This window comes from Daucus carota, chromosome 7, assembly GCF_001625215.2.
Source record: "Daucus carota subsp. sativus chromosome 7, DH1 v3.0, whole genome shotgun sequence".
Taxonomy (NCBI): domain Eukaryota; kingdom Viridiplantae; phylum Streptophyta; class Magnoliopsida; order Apiales; family Apiaceae; genus Daucus; species Daucus carota.
Window position 1 is genome coordinate 29683244 of NC_030387.2, and position 24285 is coordinate 29707528.

Below are 24285 nucleotides of genomic sequence, written 5' to 3' on the forward strand. Positions count from 1 at the left end.
CTAGAAAGAAAAGGAAATATCTTAGGTTTAGATTGGCATGTACAACCTTTCTTTGGATTTACTTATACATATTGTTGTCTTGAATTTGTTAATAAGATTTTGTGTTTAGTTCACTGTACTTGCTCAATTCTCCAATTGGCAGAAAACTAAAACTATATAGTTGAACCACTTGGACACAGATAAGTAAATTTTACACATTATTTTCTCATATCTTAAGACAGACACTCACATACTATAACCAAAAAACTGAATGCAAATGCCATTACTTAACTTAATTTGACTACAGAAAGCAGAGAGGATACCTGAAATGACGCAAGTAACGAAAACACAACATTCCCCTTTTGTATTGCATCTACCCTTCGCGTAGCAAAACTTTTTCCGTCACGGACACGATCAACATAATAGATGATTGGAACTGAAAATTTTAAATGTTTCTGTCATCGGGAAACTCCATATGAAACTGGTCATGTAGACCAAAAACTAACATTTGGAATGCAGGGGCTTGCGCAATTTGACATTTCGGATCTTTATGAGTTTTGTTTAAGTAGCTGAAAACAAGTATGACATGACATTTCTGTTTTCTGAGGTAGATTAGGTTAATGAAATAGATCAGGTTAATGAAAAACATATATGGTTTAAAGTTTTTATGGAGAACTATTATGTTGACATATGAAACTTTGGTTTTGGAACTAATTATTAACCGGTGACTTATTAATATAGTACTTTGTAATGGAAGACATTTTATTTTCTAAAACTGGATTGAAGTTATTCTTTCATCATATATATGTTCAGAGTAGTTATTGTATTTACGAAACGTACATATTGTTAAAGTTATAGGACAAAATTGTTAATGAAAAACATATATGGTCTAAAGTTTTTATGGAGAACTATTATGTTGACATATGAAACTTTGGTTTTGGAACTAATTATTAACCGGTGACTTATTAATATAGTACTTTGTAATGGAAGACATTTTATTTTCTAAAACTGGATTGAAGTTATTCTTTTATCATATATATGTTCAGAGTAGTTATTGTATTTACGAAACGTACATATTGTTAAAGTTATAGGACAAAATTGTTAATGAAAAACATATATGGTCTAAAGTTTTTATAGAGAACTATTATGTTGACATATGAAACTTTGGTTTTGGAACTAATTATTAACCGGTGACTTATTAATATAGTACTTTGTAATGGAAGACATTTTATTTTCTAAAACTGGATTGAAGTTATTCTTTCATCATATATATGTTCAGAGTAGTTATTGTATTTACGAAACGTACATATTATTAAAGTTATAGGACAAAATTTACAATTATTACATACATAATGTGCTAATTTTACATGCCGAGTCCCCGCAACCATGTCCAACCTCCAAATTTGGATCCACAAGATCTTAAATTTTTAAGAGTCCAGAATCTGCACACGCATCTAAAACTGACACCTAAGCGTAAGTCCTAATAACTCAGGATAGACCTAGAAAGCATGTTTACATTAGGAGGGCTGGAGGAGCAAGTAGTCTATGCACTAGCAAAAAAAGGTTTGGAGCAGCTAAAGGTTATGTGGACCTGCTGTACCCAATTACTAGTGTGTACGCCATAGCACCAACTCTCCCAAGCACTTGTATTTTAGTTTATGCTAAGACGTGTGTTTTTAGTGTTATTTATTTTATTTTATTTCGAAGCTAACTCGCCTAGAGGTAGCTTTATCAGGACATCTAAAACTAAGACTAAATCCTAAACATACCCCTTTCTAATGATGAATCAAATAATGCAACCCTTAGACAGAACATAATGTTTTAGTTAAAGATGGTGCCGTACTTAGTATTTCTATAGCCAGGATAAAAAAGAAACACTCGATCAGGAGAGATGTTTTTCAGTCTGAATTGTCTATGCTCACGGAAGTTGTTTGTGTCCAGATTATTTCCAAAATATATGCAAAAACATATAATTCTTTAAATGACAAACTGAAAGTAAATATATAGTTTAGAGATATATAACCGGAATAGTTGGTCCAATCCACTTGAGCAGAAATCTTACTGTCTATATCCCCGACAAGTAGAAAGTAAGCATGCATACTATGAACAATCTTAAGGCAATCAACAGTTTTAGATGCTGCAGCCAGTGCCTGCCAAATAAATAAACACAATTAATATGCATCGAATAAAGATTTCATAATGTGAGGCTACAAAATATACATTCTAGTATGTTTTGGTAATACAGATATATTTGAAGTTACCCTTACAAGTACTTATGTCATCAGCAATAGAAAGTGTAACATCCCACTTCAGTTAGTAAGATCAACCTGTGGTGGGTTTTAGTATGTTTTGGTACGCAAATAGGCTTGGTCTTGGCCCTGGCCCTCGGGCTTGGGTGTTTCATCTGGTACTAGGACCCCAAGCCCGGCCAAAAGTGCTTTCAGGCGAGCCAACAAGTGAGGTGTTTGTGACATCCTACATCATTTAGTTAACGCATTCACACTTAAGTAAGTCTGAAAGGCCGTGTGTATACTTGGGCTAGGGTGTTTCCTAAAGCCACTTGTTACCTTCTATTAAATAAAATTAGGAGCCGTGATAGGCTTGTGAACTCGGGCTAGAGTGTTTCATCTGGTATTAGGGACCCAGCCTACATTACTTAGTTGATTTGGCTTGAATGACTTGTGGACTTCGGCTTAGAGTGTTTTAAAGCCACTTATCTCCCTCTATAAAATAGAACCAGGAGCCGCTATAGGCGTGTGGACTCTGGCTGACTTGTGGACTTTGGCTTAGAGTGTTTCAAAAGCCACTTATCACTCTCTTTAAAATAGAACTAGGAGCCGCTATAGGCTTGTGGACTCAAGCTTGGGTGTTTCATTTGATTTAAGGCCCAGGCCCAACCCGAAGTGCTTTACACACCATGGCCCAACAAAGTAAGGGTTCTTGTAACATTCAACATCATAAGTTTAAGTGTCTTTGTAAGCATAAACCTGGAACTAATGCATCCCAAAGTTGCTAGCTCTTTTAGATAGACTTGCGGAGTGTACCAAAGTGGGCCTGTGGACTTAGGCCTAAGGTCTTTCAGAAAGCCACTTATCACTTTCTCCAAAATATATTAGGAGCCGACTTAGACATGAATTGACAAAGACTTGTCATAACTACACAGTCGACACTATAAGCAATATATACGAGATGCGTTGTGGACATGAATATAAGTCGACAGTAGATGTTGGCTTAGATGAATGTTGTTTTTGTAGGCATGAAAATAAGTCAACTGAAAGTACTGGCTTGGATTAAAGTTGACATAACTGGTGCATGAGATCTCAAAGAAGAGGAAAAGCTAGAGTAAACTATCAGCAACTGTCATCACAGTATTATGATAAACATATAACTGTGACAAAGTTAACATAGTGTTGATGGATACTATTCTTGCATGTTAGCAACAAGTATAAACCTCTTTCTTTGTTAACTTTCAAATTTTTTTGAGGAGTTGGCGGATGTTATCATGCCAGTAGATGAAGACAAATGTATGTCTTTAATGCAAACTCATTATATAAAATTTCATTTTCTTTTTCTGTAACTACACCGGAAATGGTTAGCTATAAAGTTAATTCATGCCTGTCCGATGAACTGTCCTCCAAAAACTTTTCCAAACTTTGGAGCATCTGGCAATGTGATACCCTGAAAAATGTTCACCTTCAAACAAAAACAGAAAATATAAGGCAAACCCCCATATATGGAAATATTATATGATTAGTAATGATACCAAATAAGTAGTCCTTTAAAAATTCTGCTAGAGCACAGCAAAATGTAAAAAAACTTATAGCTAGAAACACAACAAATAATAAATTTCACTGACAAAACATTTTTTTGATAATATTAATCCAATATGCCATAATCATTTTGATTAAGAACAAGAATCGTAGGAGAAATACCACTACACATACATTTAGCCAGTCCTATCCTAAACAATAATAAGTGACCAGAAAAAACGACATTGATATTCCATAAATTTAGTTATTCCTGTATTAATAGATAACTTTTCTAAAAAGAAATATAAATAATAGCTGGATATTCCAAAATTGCATTTAGGATGAACAAATCTGAATTATCGACCTGAGTTGATTCAAAAATATATATGACACTGGAAGCATGCACTGAATATTATCGGAATATTAGACTAAGATGTTACAACATACAGATAGAAAGCATAATCACCAAACTGAAACATGAAAGTACGAACTTCTATAGGTTTCAAGTGAAGTATCTGCTCCACAAGAGAGCATGCTTCAGAGGAGTAATCTGCATTCCAGATGGAATTTGGCTGCAGCAGATTTGAATGCACGTGAGGCAGCACCAAGCAAATCAGCTGTCACCACAGACAAAGAACAACAAGCTTTTATATCTTCCGCTGGTGTTTTGGAAATGCCAGAAGTGTGCGACTCTTAAGTACCTTATTTAATGCAACAACATCTGCATGATGCACGGATGCTTCCAAACCTGAAAAGTGCAAGTTACTAACTGGAATTGACTTCTAAATATATTAAAGTATAATTTTGTTCATATGCTATAAAGACATTATATAGCTCAAATGGAAGCAACAACATGTTATTAACCTTTTGGATGTGCACCAGATAATCTTTCAGTCTCTAATCAAATTATGCAGATCAATATAACTAGAAAAATTACAATATGGAATTATGGGCTAAATCCTATTAAAGACAAAAAAGAAGTCCATAATTTTCAAAATTTCACCAGAAGATACCATTTGTGAGACATACAACAACATACTGCTGTGCACTTTGTACTTGTGAATGTAAATCTGCATCTTCTGGAATCAAAAGAATTCTACACGATCATATATGTTTTGTCTATGTACTTGTGTTCTCTGTTAATGCTCTCCTAACTTGCAAATACTTGACACACACAGAGGCCAGATAATAATTAGGTTATGAGATCTAGGCCTTCAGGCTAAATATTCACAAACTTCACTGCATGAAGAGAATTTTATCAGATAAATCTAAAATTTACTAACTTTATTGCCTCCACTAATAGTTCTTTTTCAAATTAGAATTAAGATAAAGGGATAATACAAGGAACTTAACCAAAATGAGCAGAGATTCATAAGTTATATATGATGTAACTATATACTGAGATCAGCCATGCCCACCTTGACCAAAATAATCATATTTTTTCAACTGGAACTCCGGGCGGCTTTCATCATCTTCCTGCACTGAGGAAACTTCTGCCTATACAATCATACAAATTATTAGAAAGGTCATATATAAAATCCATAAACTGACAATCATATAGCTAACTTACTTCCCCATCCCATATAAAGTAGGTTCCATCCAGTGCATCCCCTTCTCGAACAATATAGTCTCCCTGATCTTTAATGGCATCATTCCATCATAAGAAAGTGTATTAAAAAATATACAAGAAACAGAAACTAATTCATCTACTTTGCAGTTTAAGTATTCTCCCAATTTCCAGGATACAAGCACACAGTGGCTGCCCGCTGAAAATGTCCACTGGAGCCAATAACTTGTTTACAGGCTAATTTGTATATATTGACCAGAAAAGAGTCCAATCCCTTAACTTGTATCTTAAATAATGCTATTACTTTGCTCTTTCCTAAATAATAAGAGTCTAGAGGAATCAATTAACACATGCATTTAAATTGTGCGACCAAACGATTCTTTATAAAATAGATAAATATTTTATAGACATAATATAATTAACTTTCGGAGCCTGATAGCTTTATCAGCCAAGAACAAAAATGAACACAATAAATTTCTGATATCATTGTACCCAATCATATCTCCCAGGCATATGTACAGATAGGAATATGAATATCCCACAGGTCTAGGTATGATAATGATTCTTTGATTAAACTTTGGGATAAAAGTGACCATTATGTTGTAACTATGCATAGTTTGGATAATGATGAGGATCAAAATTTTAAGAGGTTGAGAGGAAGAAATGTCACTAATTCCTTAGCCCAAATGAATATAATTTTTATGAAAAGAGTTGATAATTTAAAAAAATTGAAGCAAACACCAACACAACATCCTTTATAACTGTGAGAAACTCTTTCATAGAATGGGAAATATATATATATATATATATATGGGTCAGGTTCCACATAGAACCTCTTAATTTTAGAACCTTAGAACCTTCATTAAATGACAATATTTAATTTCATGATTAATGTAAACTTTCCAAAATTATATAATTCAATCATATAACTTATAGGCTTGTACTGCTGATATTTGTTAAAGATCTTCAATGCAAATTACTACGTCATACTGCTGCGGAACATATATTAATATAATTAAAAATGATTTTATAATACAATATTTTTGTAGGAAAATACATCATACTGCTGCGGAACATATATTAATATAATTAAAAATGATTTTACAAATTGTAGGAAAATACAAATTATGCATATACTGCAACGGAACATATATTAATATAATAGAAAATGATTTTATAATGCAATACATTTGTAGTAAAATGTAAATTACTACGTCATACTGCTGCAGAACATATATTAATATATTAGAAAACAATTTTACAATGCAATATTTTTATAGGAAAATACAAATTATTACGTCATACTGCTGCGGAACATATATTAATATAGTAGAAAATTATTTTATAATGTAATATTTTTGTAGAAAAATACAAATACTGTTATAGCACGTAAATATTATACACTAATATGATTTAATAATTATACCAATACTACTGTAGAACATAGGAAGTATGTTATCAACTAATATAACAAACAATTTGATTAGAAGGCAATAATTAAATTTTAATACATATAATTATAGCATTTAATGCATTCATTAATTACCTATAGGCTATAATCAAGTAAAAAAAGATATTAAATAACTAATATTAAATGCAACATTTGATCATAACCATTGATTTAACAACAATCTAATGATTCTATATGAGTTCTAAGTTCTAATTTAAAACGGGTTCTAATTTGAACTTCACCATATATATATATATATATATATATATATAGGGGAGGGTTCTGGTACAAACTTACAAACTTACAAACTTTTTTTGTTCAACACATATATAACTTGAGTTCAACATTTTTTTAACATATTTTGTTGAACATTGATTAAAATAGTGGTGGAGAAGTACATAAACTAATTTTTAAATGTAAGAACTAAGGTAAACATGTTATTTAACTAATATTTATTTTTCTAGACCCTACCCAAACCCCAGAGGTATAGTTTAAACATATTTTTAGATATATTCAACACAATGATAATTAGTGTTCAACACCCGATGTTGAACCTCAGTTATAAATGTGTTGAAAACGCGATTTATTTATGCGTTATTTTTAAAAATTGTGATGTTTTTTGATGAATTTTCAACATGGATACTTTATATAGCTAAGGATTAACACGATGGGAGAATAAAAAAAAGTTTGTAAGTTTGTAACTTAAAAAGTTTTTATTTGATCCTATCCCTATATATATATATATATATATATATATAGAGTTAAGTTCTATGGAGTACATATAAACATTGGAGTATTGGAGTACAAATTATAATTTTTTAGTTTAATCATAAATAATATCTTTGATTATCCAAAATTAAATATAATTTATCATTTATAAGTAGTATTAAACATAATTATCAATTAATCATTAATATCTTTCAACTTTAACAAGCATTAAGATTGGTGTTCTGCTTATAAGTTATATTGCAGAACATAATATCCTACGATTTATAAAAGTAATTGTTCTATCTTTTGATTACAATTTTTGTGTTACAGAACATAATCTGCAGGTTGTCGGATGTTTACAAATATTGTAGAACACAAAAAATGAAGATTTTGGATGACTAGATTATATTGTATGAATCTTGTACTCCAATACTCCAATATTTTTTGTACTCCATAGAACTTGACTATATATATATATTAAGAAATTAACTTCTCTTTTGAGATCACCAATAGAAACTGGAGTTTCTTTAGTGTTAGATTGTTGAAATCTATTTAAAACCTCACTTAATTGGTAAGGTGCCTCAATTATTTTAGGCGTTTCTGAGTTATCTCTTATTAAGGCTTCGATTAATTTTCTTTTTAATTCGGAGTCCTTAATTAACTCTAAAGCCTTTAAGACTTTATCTTGATCTTCTGAAAGGACATTTAATCCATTCATTTCAACTATTGATTTCCAATAGTTTATTTCGTTACATTGACAATCATTATTGTCAGAATCAGAGGAAGATTGATCAGCTAACTCTAAATTATCTTCTTCAGAAGATCTTTCTGAATCAGAATTGAGAAGAACTTTCTCTAATTGCAACCTTAATTGCTCATCCTTAATCTCATTAAGGGCTTTCTTAGTCCAACATTGGTTGGCATAGTGACCAACTTTGCCACATTTATGGCAAGTTATGTCAAGCTTTTTAGCTTTTCTTTTTCATGGCTTAGGCATAAAAGATTTTTCTTTTGGCCTAGACTTATTATAAAATTTTCTTTTATAATTCTTTTTATTAGAATTGTCATTTAAAATATTTTTAAACTTATTTTTATGTGGTTTATATTTTTTAGAAACCATTTTCCTTTTATTATCTAACCTAGGAGGTTTTCCTAAGTCGAAAGCGAATTGTTCACAGAATTCACCAAGTTGGTGTTTTTCTGAAAGATTCTGCTTTTTTAATTGGTTTTTTAGCTTAATGTCATTACATAAAGCTAATCCTTCGTTAATACAACTAACAATTAGTTGTCCGTAGGTTAAATCGGAATAATTAATATTTATTCCATCATTCTTATTTCTAAGTTGTTGCCGAACCTTTTCAGCAAAAAGATGAGGTAATCCGTCTATAAATTTAGACTTCCAATGAATTGAATTAGGGTTTCTTAACTGATAAACCCTTGATAAAAAAGTGTCTTTATACCATCTGAAATGAGTTAAAGATGGACATCTAAGGTTTTGTAAAAGAGTTTGAATTTTCTCTCCTATTGGGGTTGTAGTTCCTACAAAATGTTGTAGAATAGCTAAACACAGTGTATAAACCGCATCTTCTTCCCCAGTAGTAGTTATACTACTACTAGCATTGTTAGGTTCTATTTTTATTAATTTCTTATGATTAAGAATTTCTTCTTTTTGGGTATCATTTAAATAATGATCCCACCATCCTCTTAACTGACCTATAAAGCCAGTGGCTATGAAAGATGCTATAGTGCTATCACTATTTCCATGTTGTTTACAGACAGTAGAATACATAATAATTCTATGTATTACATCAACTATCTGTTTATCATTTAAGCCATCAATGTTCCATTCATAGATAGCTTTTCCTGAGTAAGAATTTTGAAAAGATTCAGGTTCTTCAAATAGAAGATCCTGCGGGAAATGTCTCTTGTAATAATATTTTTCAAGAGGTTTTGGAGTATAAATAGGATTTATACTTTCAGAATTTAAATTCTGATTTCCAAACATTTCAATTAATTGATTGGCATCGCCTATTTGGCTGTCATTCTCGGAGGCTTCTGTTCCATTAGAAGATTCTACTTCTGACTGTTCTGCTTCAGAAACAGTTCTAAGACTCATTTCTTTGAGTTTTTGTTCAAGAATTTGAACAAAATTATCTTGATTTGTTTCCATCTTAAATCCTTGTATGGAAACAGGAGGTTGAATCATGGGAGTTTCTTCTTTCGAAGAACATGACTCTTCTTTATTCTCCTCAGTTTTACTAATCTTTTCTAAGATTAATTTTTGTTGCTCAATTTGAGTCTTAATAAGTTTTTGAAGATTACAAACTTCTTGCTCAACAGAGATTAACTGATCTCCTAAGCAATTCAAATACGTATTAGTATAGTTTTGTGACCTAATAATCGAATTTAATTCTTTTAGGGTCACTTGAGCATTCTCAACCTTTTGCAAATTTAAATAGGCTGTAGCCTCAGTATTAGTATTTAAGAAAATTGTTTTTTCTGGAGGAAACCTGGATATGGTTTCTCCTTGATTAGTCTTCCAAGTTTTTTGTAAGACTAATATTTCACCTTTAAGGTTATTAATATAATTATTAATAAACCATCTGACAAAAAATATAATATCATTAGTTTTTGTCATATAATCATAATATTGATTTTTAAAATTTTTTAATTCTTCAGGATTGTATTTATTGAAATACCAATCCCTAAATTGTTTATTATCTTCTCCTATAAATTCTCTATTAAGAATTTTTCTAAACTCACTTCCTGGGTTTAAATTAATCATTTAAATGGAAGCTCATTTCAGATTGAGTAGGCGACTGTCTACTCTAATTATAAATTCCTTCTGGAATTTTATTTTGACTTATTCGTATTGTTTCTACAGATCCTGTTTCTTCTCTTATTTGAGAAGTGGAAGCCCTAGCTGATTCGTTAGGGACCGAATAGTACTCACTAGGAGTAGAGTACCTAGAGGATGTGGTCCTAGGAAGTCTTAATGTTCTTTGAGAACCAAATCTTACTTCGACATCTCCTTCTGATGTCTCAACAATTTGATCTATTTCTTGATTTATTATCGGCTTGGGTTCTAATTCTTGAGGAAGATTCCAAGTCTCAGGGAAATTGATTTCATTCCACTTAATCAATCTATTAGTGGCTATGTTTGAAGTTAACAAATTAGTTTGAACCACAGTTGTAGTTCCTGGAGGGGCTAATATCTTTTTATTGATATTAGGGTTCAAAGTTTGTAGAACCTTATAGTATACTCTATAGCATATAGCTATTATTTCACTACCTGGTTTAAAATTATAACCACTGGTATGAATTGATAGTTGCATAGCATCTAACAAATTACTATCTGTTAAAGATAGGGTTAAGTTTGGAGATACGTCAAAATAGACGGGTCCGTGACATAGGCTGGTTTCTATTAAAGCAGCTAGAGAGGGTTTAAAGTCTCTACATCTACCATCTCTTATGTATGCCATGATACTAGAGTTTACTCCTAACAGTGTTAGGGGCTTAAAAGCTACTTGAATTAATCCAATATGGATAAATCTGTGTTGTTTAAAAGGAGCTAAATCCTTTTTAGTTAATAACCTAATTGTCTGAGAACTATCAGATATTCTGATAGTTTGCTCTAAAGTCTTAATAGCAAATCTTGCTTTTAAATCTAGAAATCCTATTTCATAAATCTTATTAGGAGCAACAGAGGGTATTACCCACTTGTTTAGTTTATCCAAATTCTTTGGATATTCAATCAATTCTGCATTTTTTACAGAATCATTTTGATGATCATTATCATCCCAGTCACCTTGAGACATATATCCCAAAATTTAAAAGCGTTGTGGTAGTAAGCTAACTGTATCTAGAATCAAGACTTATTAAGAAAAACATAAAATTTAAATCTTTTTGGTTATCTTTGTTTTCACTATCAACCTAACGGGATAGACAGGAAAAAATCCAATGAAAACAAAGATGAATAAAATACTTTTAGCAAAAACATTCCTATATTTTTTTATTTTTTTTTTCTTCTCTCCTCTCTCTCTCTCTCTCTCTCTGATTCTAGAACATTATCTTACTAACCACAACTGCAGTTTAGCTATACATTAATATAATGTAAATTTAAAGAAAGATTATGTACCTTTCTCCAACCTGGCTCTGATACCAACTTCGCAGCAACAATAAGCAGCAACAATAAAATACAATATAGATTATATTTTTGTAAGAATCTCAGCACATGAGTTAGAGAGAAGAGAAAGGAAAACTTTTATTACGTTCCGAAGTCTCGACTTCGAAGTTCTGCCTTGCAGAGTTACATAAATCCCTTTATATAGGGAGAAAAGAACCCTTCATTGGATTCATTACAAACAAATACAAACAAACAACTTTTACAAAAGTAAAATGAAAACAAATAACTTTTAAGAAAGTAGACAATATTTGATGCCGGGTGCTACTTTAGGCCCCATCGTCACATCTCATAATGTTCACTTTGTACAAAGAAACAAACAACTTTAATAAAGTAACTTTAATAAAGCAAGTATTATTGCTGGCTGGAATCTTTGATGATTTTGGATTGAGGTCTTCATCTAGCTGGCAATAATTTTTACCCTGTGATATTTTTCCCTTCTAGAATTCGATCGTCTAAGAAATCTCTCAAGAGTTTAATATTCCTTACATTGAGGTAATGACTCTTATAATTTTCGAAATCTTCTTGGATTTCTCTGACTGTTCTTTTAGCCTTTTCCTCTGGGGTGGCTTGACTGTATTTTTTATAGATATTATCCTTTTCAGCATTGATTCTGAGAATTTCCCAGTCTAATCTCTTTATCTCTTTGAATTCTCTGGCAAAAGGTATCATTATAATTCTGGATCCTTTCCTTTCCCCTTAAAATTTGAAGTTGTAAGGGATGCAATTAAACCATCCCAGAAATCTTCAGGAGTAGGAGTATATTCTTCTTCCTGAGATTCACCTGCTAAAACATTAAAAGAATTATTAGAATCCATTGATCCTGGTGATGACGCCGTTTTCATTGACTGATCTTCATTAAGGAAATGAAAATGTACTGAAGAATTGATTCTTCATATGGTCTAAAACCCTCTTCATGATCTTTTGATCTGATTCATTAGGGAACTTTTTCTGAAAATAAGTTTTCAGGTCCTCCATTGGAGTCTGCTGTAAACTTTGTCCATCAGGGATTTGTTTTTCATCATGGTTTATTACCATCTTGACGTTGGACTCTATCTTCTGAATATCTTCAGAACTCATCTTCGTCCACCATTTATAGAAGAAATTCCTTTGTAGCAGAGGAATTCCTAGCTTGTCTTTATCGATAGAAATTGTCCATCTCCAAATCCAAGGAATTTGAAATTTTGAGAAAAATATGAAAGGACATTGTCCAAAAATTAATCTTTTAGATTTAATGCGTGTTACCAGAGGGCTGTTATCACACCATGAGTTATATAAATTCATAATTTTTTCTGGTAGAATTTCAAGAGAAGGGCCAAATTTTGACCACCATTCATAAAACCAATTTGGTATGTGCTTATTAAGCACTTCAGGGTTTACTGAGAAAAACCAAGAATGTTTATTCTTGGGATTTTGATAATAAAATGCTTTAGAAAAAGCTTGGATATAATCCCAGTAATTGAAATAAATATATTTACCTTCAGCAATTTTTATTGCTTTACCCTCATTAGGATTCAATCCCCATTCTCCGGGAGTTAATACCTTGTTGATGTGGCATTTGCTGAAGTTTATAAAACTTTCAGGATTATTGTTCTGATAATGATGAACAATTGTTACCGATTCGGTAATTGTCAACAGAATTTCCAGATATAATCTGGGCTGATTTTGCAAAGCAGCATACCCTCTATTTTCAAGGTACCTGGTTTTCAATGACCATCCATCATTTGGAGTCATAAGAATATCTTCTTCTTCAAGGTACAGAATATTTTCTGTAATCGGATTTTCAAAGTATTCCTGATCTGGAGGAGTTTCAGTAATTGCTGCCTCTTTAAAAGTCATTGTATTTGATGATGAGGAAGGTATATCTTCCTTTTTAGGAGGTGCAGGCAATTGTTGCACATTTCTTACCCGATTATTTCGGTATACTGTCCAGTCTCCAATTAGAGGAACAGTTGATTCTGTATGGGGTAGCAAATTGTTACTCCCACGTCCTCGCCCTCGGCCATAGCCGCGGCCTCTGCCCCTATTAGGGGTACTCATTCACCCTGTAAAAATTCGCGGGTTAGATAATCAGCAAGAGAATTATTTTCTCCTTTGATATATCGAATATCAAATTCAAAGACTGAAAGCTGAGCTTGCCAGCCTGCAAATATTTGCTTGGATACAAGATTCTTGACATCCTTTTCTATTATGGATTTTGCAGAACTACAATCAATTCTGAGCAAGAATTTTTGATTTAATAAGTCATCCTGAAATTTAGAGATGCACTTGATAATAGAAAGCATTTCTTTCTTAATAGTCGAGTATTTCGACTGAGTGAAATTCCATTTTCCCGAAGTAAATCTAACAAGCTCTTCTTTTGAAGTGTTTGGATTTATTTGTTTTAAAATTCCACCATAGCCTATATTAGAGGCATCTGTCTCAACAATTTTGAAATACTTTGGATTTGCCAAAGATAAACAAGGTAAACATTTTACCTTTGCTTTTATTCTCCTTACTGCTAGAGAATGTTCTTCAGTCCATGGCTGAGGATTTTTCTTGAGCCTAGAATACAGTATTGCTGTATCTTTAGCTAGGTCTTTATAATAGTCTGAAACATAGTTCAAACTTCCTAGAAACCTTTGTAACTGTTTTGTATCTAGAATATTATCAGGAAACTTAGAAGCAAATTCTATACTTCTTTCAATTGGAATAATCTTTCCTTGACTAATCATATGTCCTAAGAATCTGACTTGGACTTGAAAAAGTTTCATTTTTGGGGCAGATATTACTAACCCATTTTTTCTAATTAAATCTTTAAAAATTTTTAAGTGTTTTATATGTTGATCTAATGTTTTAGAAAATACTAAAACATCATCAATATACACAATTATAAATTCGGTATAAGGGTTGAATATCTCATTCATAATATTCTGAAAATCAGAAGGTGCATTTTTTAAACCGAAAGGAAGGACATTCCATTCATACTGACCAAATGGAACTGTAAATGCAGTTTTATATTTATCAGATTCTTTTATTTGAATCTGCCAATATCCAGACTTCATATCGAATTTAGAGAAAATTAAAGCATTGTTTAATCTGTCTAATAAATCTTTTTTATTAGGAATTGGGTATCTAACCCATTTCAATACCTTATTAAGGGGTTTATAGTTTATAACTAACCTGGGAACACCTCGTTCCTTTTCTGCAGCATTATTAACATAGAATGCTGTACAACTCCAAGGGGATTTAGATTTTCTAATTAATCCCTTTTCTAAAAGAGAATTTATCTCCTTTTTACACAGCTCTAAATATTCATTATTCATTTGAGCTGGTCTAGCTTTAGTAGGAATTTGGTTTTCATTAAAACCATCTATGTAAGGAAGAGAAACGACATGTTGTTTTCTATTCCAAAAAGCATTTGGTAAGTCATTGCATACTTCACTAAGAAATTGCTTTTCAATAGTTTTTATTTTTTCTTTAACTTCACTTTTATTAAGCTGCTCTTTAATACTTAAAATATTAATTTATTCTTTAAGAAAATTTAATTGTTTTTCTTTATTAAGAAGAACATCTTTTACCTCATTAAGCATTTGCGTCTGAGGGTCTGTTATAAAGTTAAATTTAACTTCTTTACCATTTATGGTGGCTAGAATTCCTTTAGTGTCGATTTTATTAATCGGCATTAGCATATGCAAAAAAGGAGTTCCTAATATTATCCTATGAGTAATATTTTTTACAAGGATAAAAAATGCGGGTAAACAAACTTCTTTGTTACACACATACGCATTAGATAATTTATAATTTACTACCTCCTGCTGCTGTTAGCGATCGGGTAGTTTTTTCAAAATACTTAGTGGGAATTATTCCCTCTTTTATGCAGTTTAAATCCGCGCCGCTATCAATTAAAGCAATTTCATCTTTTAAAATGAAATTTTTATCAATTACTAAAGTAATTTTTACAAACCATTTTTGTGAAGTTACTTGATTTAAAAGATGTAGGTATTCTTCATTTGAAGTACTTTCTTCTATTGGGTTTTTATCTTTGATTAAATTTTTATCTTTATCAGAGGATTTTGTCTCTAATAAAGTTAATCTTCTTGATAGATTAGAATTATTTTGATTTATATCAGAAATTTCTGATTTTAATCATAAGAAATTAATAAAAATAGAACCTAACAATGCTAGTAGTAGTATAACTACTACTGGGGAAGAAGATGCGGTTTATACACTGTGTTTAGCTATTCTACAACATTTTGTAGGAACTACAACCCCAATAGGAGAGAAAATTCAAACTCTTTTACAAAACCTTAGATGTCCATCTTTAACTCATTTCAGATGGTATAAAGACACTTTTTTATCAAGGGTTTATCAGTTAAGAAACCCTAATTCAATTCATTGGAAGTCTAAATTTATAGACGGATTACCTCATCTTTTTGCTGAAAAGGTTCGGCAACAACTTAGAAATAAGAATGATGGAATAAATATTAATTATTCCGATTTAACCTACGGACAACTAATTGTTAGTTGTATTAACGAAGGATTAGCTTTATGTAATGACATTAAGCTAAAAAACCAATTAAAAAAGCAGAATCTTTCAGAAAAACACCAACTTGGTGAATTCTGTGAACAATTCGCTTTCGACTTAGGAAAACCTCCTAGGTTAGATAATAAAAGGAAAATGGTTTCTAAAAAATATAAACCACATAAAAATAAGTTTAAAAATATTTTAAATGACAATTCTAATAAAAAGAATTATAAAAGAAAATTTTATAATAAGTCTAGGCCAAAAGAAAAATCTTTTATGCCTAAGCCAGGAAAAAGAAAAGCTAAAAAGCTTGACATAACTTGCCATAAATGTGGCAAAGTTGGTCACTATGCCAACCAATGTTGGACTAAGAAAGCCCTTAATGAGATTAAGGATGAGCAATTAAGGTTGCAATTAGAGAAAGTTCTTCTCAATTCTGATTCAGAAAGATCTTCTGAAGAAGATAATTTAGAGTTAGCTGATCAATCTTCCTCTGATTCTGACAATAATGATTGTCAATGTAACGAAATAAACTATTGGAAATCAATAGTTGAAATGAATGGATTAAATGTCCTTTCAGAAGATCAAGATAAAGTCTTAAAGGCTTTAGAGTTAATTAAGGACTCCGAATTAAAAAGAAAATTAATCGAAGCCTTAATAAGAGATAACTCAGAAACGCCTAAAATAATTGAGGCACCTTACCAATTAAGTGAGGTTTTAAATAGATTTCAACAATCTAACACTAAAGAAACTCCAGTTTCTATTGGTGATCTCAAAAGAGAAGTTAATTTCTTAAAATCAGAAATTTCTGATATAAAACAAAATAATTCTAATCTATCAAGAAGATTAACTTTATTAGAGACAAAATCCTCTGATAAAGATAAAAATTTAATCAAAGATAAAAACCCAATAGAAAAAAGTACTTCAAATGAAGAATACCTACATCTTTTAAATCAAGTAACTTCACAAAAATGGTTTGTAAAAATTACTTTAGTAATTGATAAAAATTTCATTTTAAAAGATGAAATTGCTTTAATTGATAGCGGCGCGGATTTAAACTGCATAAAAGAGGGAATAATTCCCACTAAGTATTTTGAAAAAACTACCCGATCGCTAACAGCAGCAGGAGGTAGTAAATTATACATTATCTAATGCGTATGTGTGTAACAAAGAAGTTTGTTTACCCGCATTTTTTATCCTTGTAAAAAATATTACTCATAGGATAATATTAGGAACTCCTTTTTTGCATATGCTAATGCCTATTAATAAAATTGACACTAAAGGAATTCTAGCCACCATAAATGGTAAAGAAGTTAAATTCAACTTCATAACAGACCCTCAGACGCAAATGCTTAATGAGGTAAAAGATGTTCTTCTTAATAAAGAAAAACAATTAAATTTTCTTAAAGAAGAAATTAATATTTTAAGTATTAAAGAGCAGCTTAATAAAAGCGAAGTTAAAGAAAAAATAAAAACTATTGAAAAGCAATTTCTTAGTGAAGTATGCAATGACTTACCAAATGCTTTTTGGAATAGAAAACAACATGTCGTTTCTCTTCCTTACATAGATGGTTTTAATGAAAACCAAATTCCTACTAAAGCTAGACCAGCTCAAATGAATAATGAATATTTAGAGCTGTGTAAAAAGGAGATAAATTCTCTTTTAGAAAAGGGATTAATTAGAAAATCTAAATCCCCTTGGAGTTGTACAGCATTCTATGTTAATAATGCTGCAGAAAAGGAACGAGGTGTTCCCAGGTTAGTTATAAACTATAAACCCCTTAATAAGGTATTGAAATGGGTTAGATACCCAATTCCTAATAAAAAAGATTTATTAGACAGATTAAACAATGCTTTAATTTTCTCTAAATTCGATATGAAGTCTGGATATTGGCAGATTCAAATAAAAGAATCTGATAAATATAAAACTGCATTTACAGTTCCATTTGGTCAGTATGAATGGAATGTCCTTCCTTTCGGTTTAAAAAATGCACCTTCTGATTTTCAGAATATTATGAATGAGATATTCAACCCTTATACCGAATTTATAATTGTGTATATTGATGATGTTTTAGTATTTTCTAAAACATTAGATCAACATATAAAACACTTAAAAATTTTTAAAGATTTAATTAGAAAAAATGGGTTAGTAATATCTGCCCCAAAAATGAAACTTTTTCAAGTCCAAGTCAGATTCTTAGGACATATGATTAGTCAAGGAAAGATTATTCCAATTGAAAGAAGTATAGAATTTGCTTCTAAGTTTCCTGATAATATTCTAGATACAAAACAGTTACAAAGGTTTCTAGGAAGTTTGAACTATGTTTCAGACTATTATAAAGACCTAGCTAAAGATACAGCAATACTGTATTCTAGGCTCAAGAAAAATCCTCAGCCATGGACTGAAGAACATTCTCTAGCAGTAAGGAGAATAAAAGCAAAGGTAAAATGTTTACCTTGTTTATCTTTGGCAAATCCAAAGTATTTCAAAATTGTTGAGACAGATGCCTCTAATATAGGCTATGGTGGAATTTTAAAACAAATAAATCCAAACACTTCAAAAGAAGAGCTTGTTAGATTTACTTCGGGAAAATGGAATTTCACTCAGTCGAAATACTCGACTATTAAGAAAGAAATGCTTTCTATTATCAAGTGCATCTCTAAATTTCAGGATGACTTATTAAATCAAAAATTCTTGCTCAGAATTGATTGTAGTTCTGCAAAATCCATAATAGAAAAGGATGTCAAGAATCTTGTATCCAAGCAAATATTTGCAGGCTGGCAAGCTCAGCTTTCAGTCTTTGAATTTGATATTCGATATATCAAAGGAGAAAATAATTCTCTTGCTGATTATCTAACCCGCGAATTTTTACAGGGTGAATGAGTACCCCTAATAGGGGCAGAGGCCGCGGCTATGGCCGAGGGCGAGGACGTGGGAGTAACAATTTGCTACCCCATACAGAATCAACTGTTCCTCTAATTGGAGACTGGACAGTATACCGAAATAATCGGGTAAGAAATGTGCAACAATTGCCTGCACCTCCTAAAAAGGAAGATATACCTTCCTCATCATCAAATACAATGACTTTTAAAGAGGCAGCAATTACTGAAACTCCTCCAGATCACGAATACTTTGAAAATCCGATTACAGAAAATATTCTGTACCTTGAAGAAGAAGATATTCTTATGACTCCAAATGATGGATGGTCATTGAAAACCAGGTACCTTGAAAATAGAGGGTATGCTGCTTTGCAAAATCAGCCCAGATTATATCTGGAAATTCTGTTGACAATTACCGAATCGGTAACAATTGTTCATCATTATCAGAACAATAATCCTGAAAGTTTTATAAACTTCAGCAAATGCCACATCAACAAGGTATTAACTCCCAGAGAATGGGGATTGAATCCTAATGAGGGTAAAGCAATAAAAATTGCTGAAGGTAAATATATTTATTTCAATTACTGGGATTATATCCAAGCTTTTTCTAAAGCATTTTATTATCAAAATCCCAAGAATAAACATTCTTGGTTTTTCTCAGTAAACCCTAAAGTGCTTAATAAGCACATACCAAATTGGTTTTATGAATGGTGGTCAAAATTTGGCCCTTCTCTTGAAATTCTACCAGAAAAAATTATGAATTTATATAACTCATGGTGTGATAACAGCCCTCTGGTAACACGCATTAAATCTAAAAGATTAATTTTTGGACAATGTCCTTTCATATTTTTCTCAAAATTTCAAATTCCTTGGATTTGGAGATGGACAATTTCTATCGATAAAGACAAGCTAGGAATTCCTCTGCTACAAAGGAATTTCTTCTATAAATGGTGGACGAAGATGAGTTCTGAAGATATTCAGAAGATAGAGTCCAACGTCAAGATGGTAATAAACCATGATGAAAAACAAATCCCTGATGGACAAAGTTCACAGCAGACTCCAATGGAGGACCTGAAAACTTATTTTCAGAAAAAGTTCCCTAATGAATCAGATCAAAAGATCATGAAGAGGGTTTTAGACCATATGAAGAATCAATTCTTCAGTACATTTTCATTTCCTTAATGAAGATCAGTCAATGAAAACGGCGTCATCACCAGGATCAATGGATTCTAATAATTCTTTTAATGTTTTAGCAGGTGAATCTCAGGAAGAAGAATATACTCCTACTCCTGAAGATTTCTGGGATGGTTTAATTGCATCCCTTACAACTTCAAATTTTAAGGGGAAAGGAAAGGATCCAGAATTATAATGATACCTTTTGCCAGAGAATTCAAAGAGATAAAGAGATTAGACTGGGAAATTCTCAGAATCAATGCTGAAAAAGATAATATCTATAAAAAATACAGTCAAGCCACCCCAGAGGAAAAGGCTAAAAGAACAGTCAGAGAAATCCAAGAAGATTTCGAAAATTATAAGAGTCATTACCTCAATCTAAGGAATATTAAACTCTTGAGAGATTTCTTAGACGATCGAATTCTAGAAGGGAAAAATATCACAGGGTAAAAATTATTGCCAGCTAGATGAAGACCTCAATCCAAAATCATCAAAGATTCCAGCCAGCAATAATACTTGCTTTATTAAAGTTACTTTATTAAAGTTGTTTGTTTCTTTGTACAAAGTGAACATTATGAGATGTGACGATGGGGCCCAAAGTAGCACCCGGCATCAAATATTGTCTACTTTTTTAAAAGTTATTTGTTTTCATTTTACTTTTGTAAAAGTTGTTTGTTTGTATTTGTTTGTAACGAATCCAATGAAGGGTTCTTATGCAACTCTGCAAGGCAGAACTTCGAAGTCGAGACTTCGGAACGTAATAAAAGTTTTCCTTTCTCTTCTCTCTAACTCATGTGCTGAGATTCTTACAAAAATATAATCTATATTGTATTTTATTGTTGCTGCGAAGTTGGTATATATATATATATATATATATATATATATATATATATATATATATATATATATCCAAAGGTAGGTGGAAGCAGATATAGGGTAGGCGGAAGCATATATATATATATATATATATATATATATATATATATATCCAAAGGTAGGCGGAAGCAAATATAGGGTAAATCAGAGAATATTGCATAGGAATTCTAGTGAATCGGGATAATGATCATAGTCATTTTCAAGATCATTTACTAAAATATAATTATATATAATAAAAATTGTAAATAATACTAGGTCTGGGAGCATAAGATAAACTAAATAGATATATAAACAGAATAAGCAAAATATAAATAACATATCTTAAACATAAACCATCTGTAGGTTGGTGAAACCAGCCAAATAGGTGGATATAACTAACAAAAACCAGCCATGAAGGCGGATATAACTAAAAAGATTTATATTTACTAAAATATCTTTCAATATATATGGAAGTTACTTACAAGATTAGCAGAGCATATTTTGCTTGAATGGGTTCTCACTATTACAAATGTATTGTTCAAACTAAATACAAATGTAAGCTCTGTACTGGTTTCTCTCTTCAGACGCTTCAGCAAAGATGTGTTTACAGAACGAAAATATGAAAACTCTCTTACCAATATACAATCTGCCTTCTTCTGAAGTTCAGACTTCTTTAAATAACCAGAACTAGATCACTGTGGACACAAGCGTCCGAAAATTGAATTATTACAAAAGTAAATAGAAAAATTACTTTTACAAAAGTAAAAATTCGGGTGAAATGAATAGTGAAATTGACTTTTCACTGTTTGGCTTCTTCTGCATTATCACATGGCAAAAGGATCCTGCGAATCTTGAAATAATTGGCTGTTATATGGATCATTATTGTTTATTGAATTTCGACTGGAGCCTGTCTCTTCTTTGTCGGAGGCATCTTCTTCAATATTGCTTACTCTCGCATTAATTACTTGAATCAAGGATTTCAATTCATCATTAGATAATTTACTGACTGAATCAAAATCCAAAGATGTTGAAGGACCAGAAGGACTACTACAATGTTCCTTTTCTTTGGAGATAGCTTTACTGATTTAAATTGGAGGGAATTCCTTCTAAACTTGACCAACAATCCGATTTACATCAAATTTATCCCACCATTTAATGAAAAATGTTCTGGAGACATGACTAATCTGACTATGTTGACTGATTATTGCTTCCGACTGCATTGTGGAAACAATTGTTGATTGAACTGGAGTCTTCAGGTTATATTGCCATTTTAAAATCCAAGGGATTTTATATTTACTACAAAATTGAAGCAATATTGGGATACCTTCAGATTTAGGGTTTACTTTTTGTTTACTAAAATGGGTTACCTGGGCTTTAAGCTGATCGGGAATAATGGCATTGGAAGGGCCAAATCTAGACCACCAAAGGGTAAACCATAGAGGAATCTGACTTTTGAATTTATGATCAAATTGAATAAACCAGGAATGACTAAAAGTCTGATTCTGGTATAAGAAAACTTTACTCCATGCTTCAATGTAATCATAATAACAGAAATGGTTATTTTCTACTAAATGAAGATCAGAAGGATGATCACAGAATTCTGTTTGAGAAATAATCTGTTTAATATACAAAGAATGATACAAGACTTTGGTATCATCTTTTCTGTCCAAAATGGGCTTGATTACTATGAAATCAGTTTGAATTAAAATGTCTTTATAATAGGATAATGACTTGTATGGAGCAAATGGAATAAATGCCAACCCGCAGGAAAGAACTAGGCAGCAAGTTTTACTGGATCATTTTTTGGGTTCATGAAATGTTCCACAAAAAATAAGTTTACTTCGAAATTAACAATGTAGTCTGAAGTAGAACTATATTTACTAAATATGGGCTTTTGGGATATTTTACTAGCAGCATTTGAAGGCCCAAAAGGGTCAAAAGCTGGAGGTTTACTAGCTAAAAGCCTAAAACTGAATTAAAAGGCCTAGGGACTTGGCCCAAAACCTGATATCTGTTTACTATGTCCATGGCTTAGACTGGGTTTACTGGATGGGGAACAATAGCTCCTCTGACAGAACTAGCATAACTAACTGGAGAAGATCTTCCTCTCCCTTCTTGAATTACTGCCACCTCTAACACTCATTTTGACTCTCCTGTTTATAAAAACTCTCTGGTTAGGAAATCAAGGATAGAATTTTCATTTCCTTTAATATACTCAATATCAAAATCAAAAATACTCAATAAAGCTTGCCATCGAGCAAAAATTTGTCTAGAAGCTATATTTTCAACATCTTTTTCTAAAATATATTTTGCTGACTTGCAGTCTATTCTTACTAAGAATTTTTGATTTAAAATATCATTTTGGAATTTATTAATACATAAAACTAAACTTAAAATCTCTTTTTTAATAGTTGAATAACTCTTCTGAGTAATATTCCAAGCACCTGAGTGAAAACAAACAATTTGTTCACGGGAAGTAGGAGTTAACTTTTGTTTGAGGATTCCTCCAAATCCAATTTCAGAGGCATCTGTTTCAACAATTTTGAAAGCTAGAGGATTTGAAATACCAAGACAGGGTAAAGTTTTAACATATTTTTTAATATCTTAGACTATAGAAATATGAATTGAAGTCCAAGGGGAAGAGTTACTTTGTAGACGTTCAAATAAGGGTTTGCACTGTTTCCTCAAATCTTTATAAAATTCTCCTATGTAATTAAGAGACCCTAAAAACCTTTGGAGTTGGGTTTTGTCTAAAATTTCATCTGGGAATTTATCTGCAAACTCAATAGCTCTGTCAATGGGTTTAATATGACCATATTGAATATTATGACCAAGGAATCTAACTTTGGTTTGGAATAGCGAGCATTTACTGGGAGAAAGAACTAACCCATTAGTTTTGACTGTCTTGAAAAAAGAATTCAAGAGTTTCCAATGTTCTTCAATTGAATTTGAATAAATAAGAGCATCATCAATATAAACAATTGTGAAATGGCTGAACTGGTTTAGAATATCATTCATGATATTTTGGAACTCACTAGGGGCATTCTTAAGACCAAATGGCATAACACACCATTCAAAATGACCAAAAGGGGTGGTAAATGTTGTTTTATACCTATCTTCTTCAGCTATTTGAATTTGCGAAAATCCGCTTTTTAGATCAAATTTACTAAAGACTACTGCTTCACTTAGCCTATTAATTAAATCTTTCTTTATAAGTAATGGATATCTAATCCA

The 24285-nt window shown here is 31.5% G+C and overlaps 1 protein-coding gene across 4 annotated transcripts in view; it reads right to left on the reverse strand.

Moving 5' to 3' along the window:
• Positions 1 to 24285, reverse strand: part of LOC108196071 (acyl-CoA hydrolase 2) — a 41264-nt gene that overhangs the window by 5610 nt on the left and 11369 nt on the right. For 2 of the 4 annotated variants that reach the window (XM_064081463.1, XM_017363166.2), the window contains exons 3-9: positions 5299 to 5366; positions 5147 to 5225; positions 4430 to 4476; positions 4220 to 4345; positions 3595 to 3672; positions 2042 to 2129; positions 303 to 415 (exon numbers count right to left, since the gene is read on the reverse strand). In XM_064081463.1, the coding sequence (XP_063937533.1) occupies positions 303 to 415; positions 2042 to 2129; positions 3595 to 3672; positions 4220 to 4345; positions 4430 to 4476; positions 5147 to 5225; positions 5299 to 5366 (599 nt within the window). Of the gene's footprint in view, positions 1 to 302; positions 416 to 2002; positions 2130 to 3594; positions 3673 to 4219; positions 4346 to 4429; positions 4477 to 5146; positions 5226 to 5298; positions 5367 to 24285 lie in introns of all 4 variants that reach the window. The other 2 variants (XM_064081462.1, XM_017363165.2) reach the window with 1 other exon arrangement.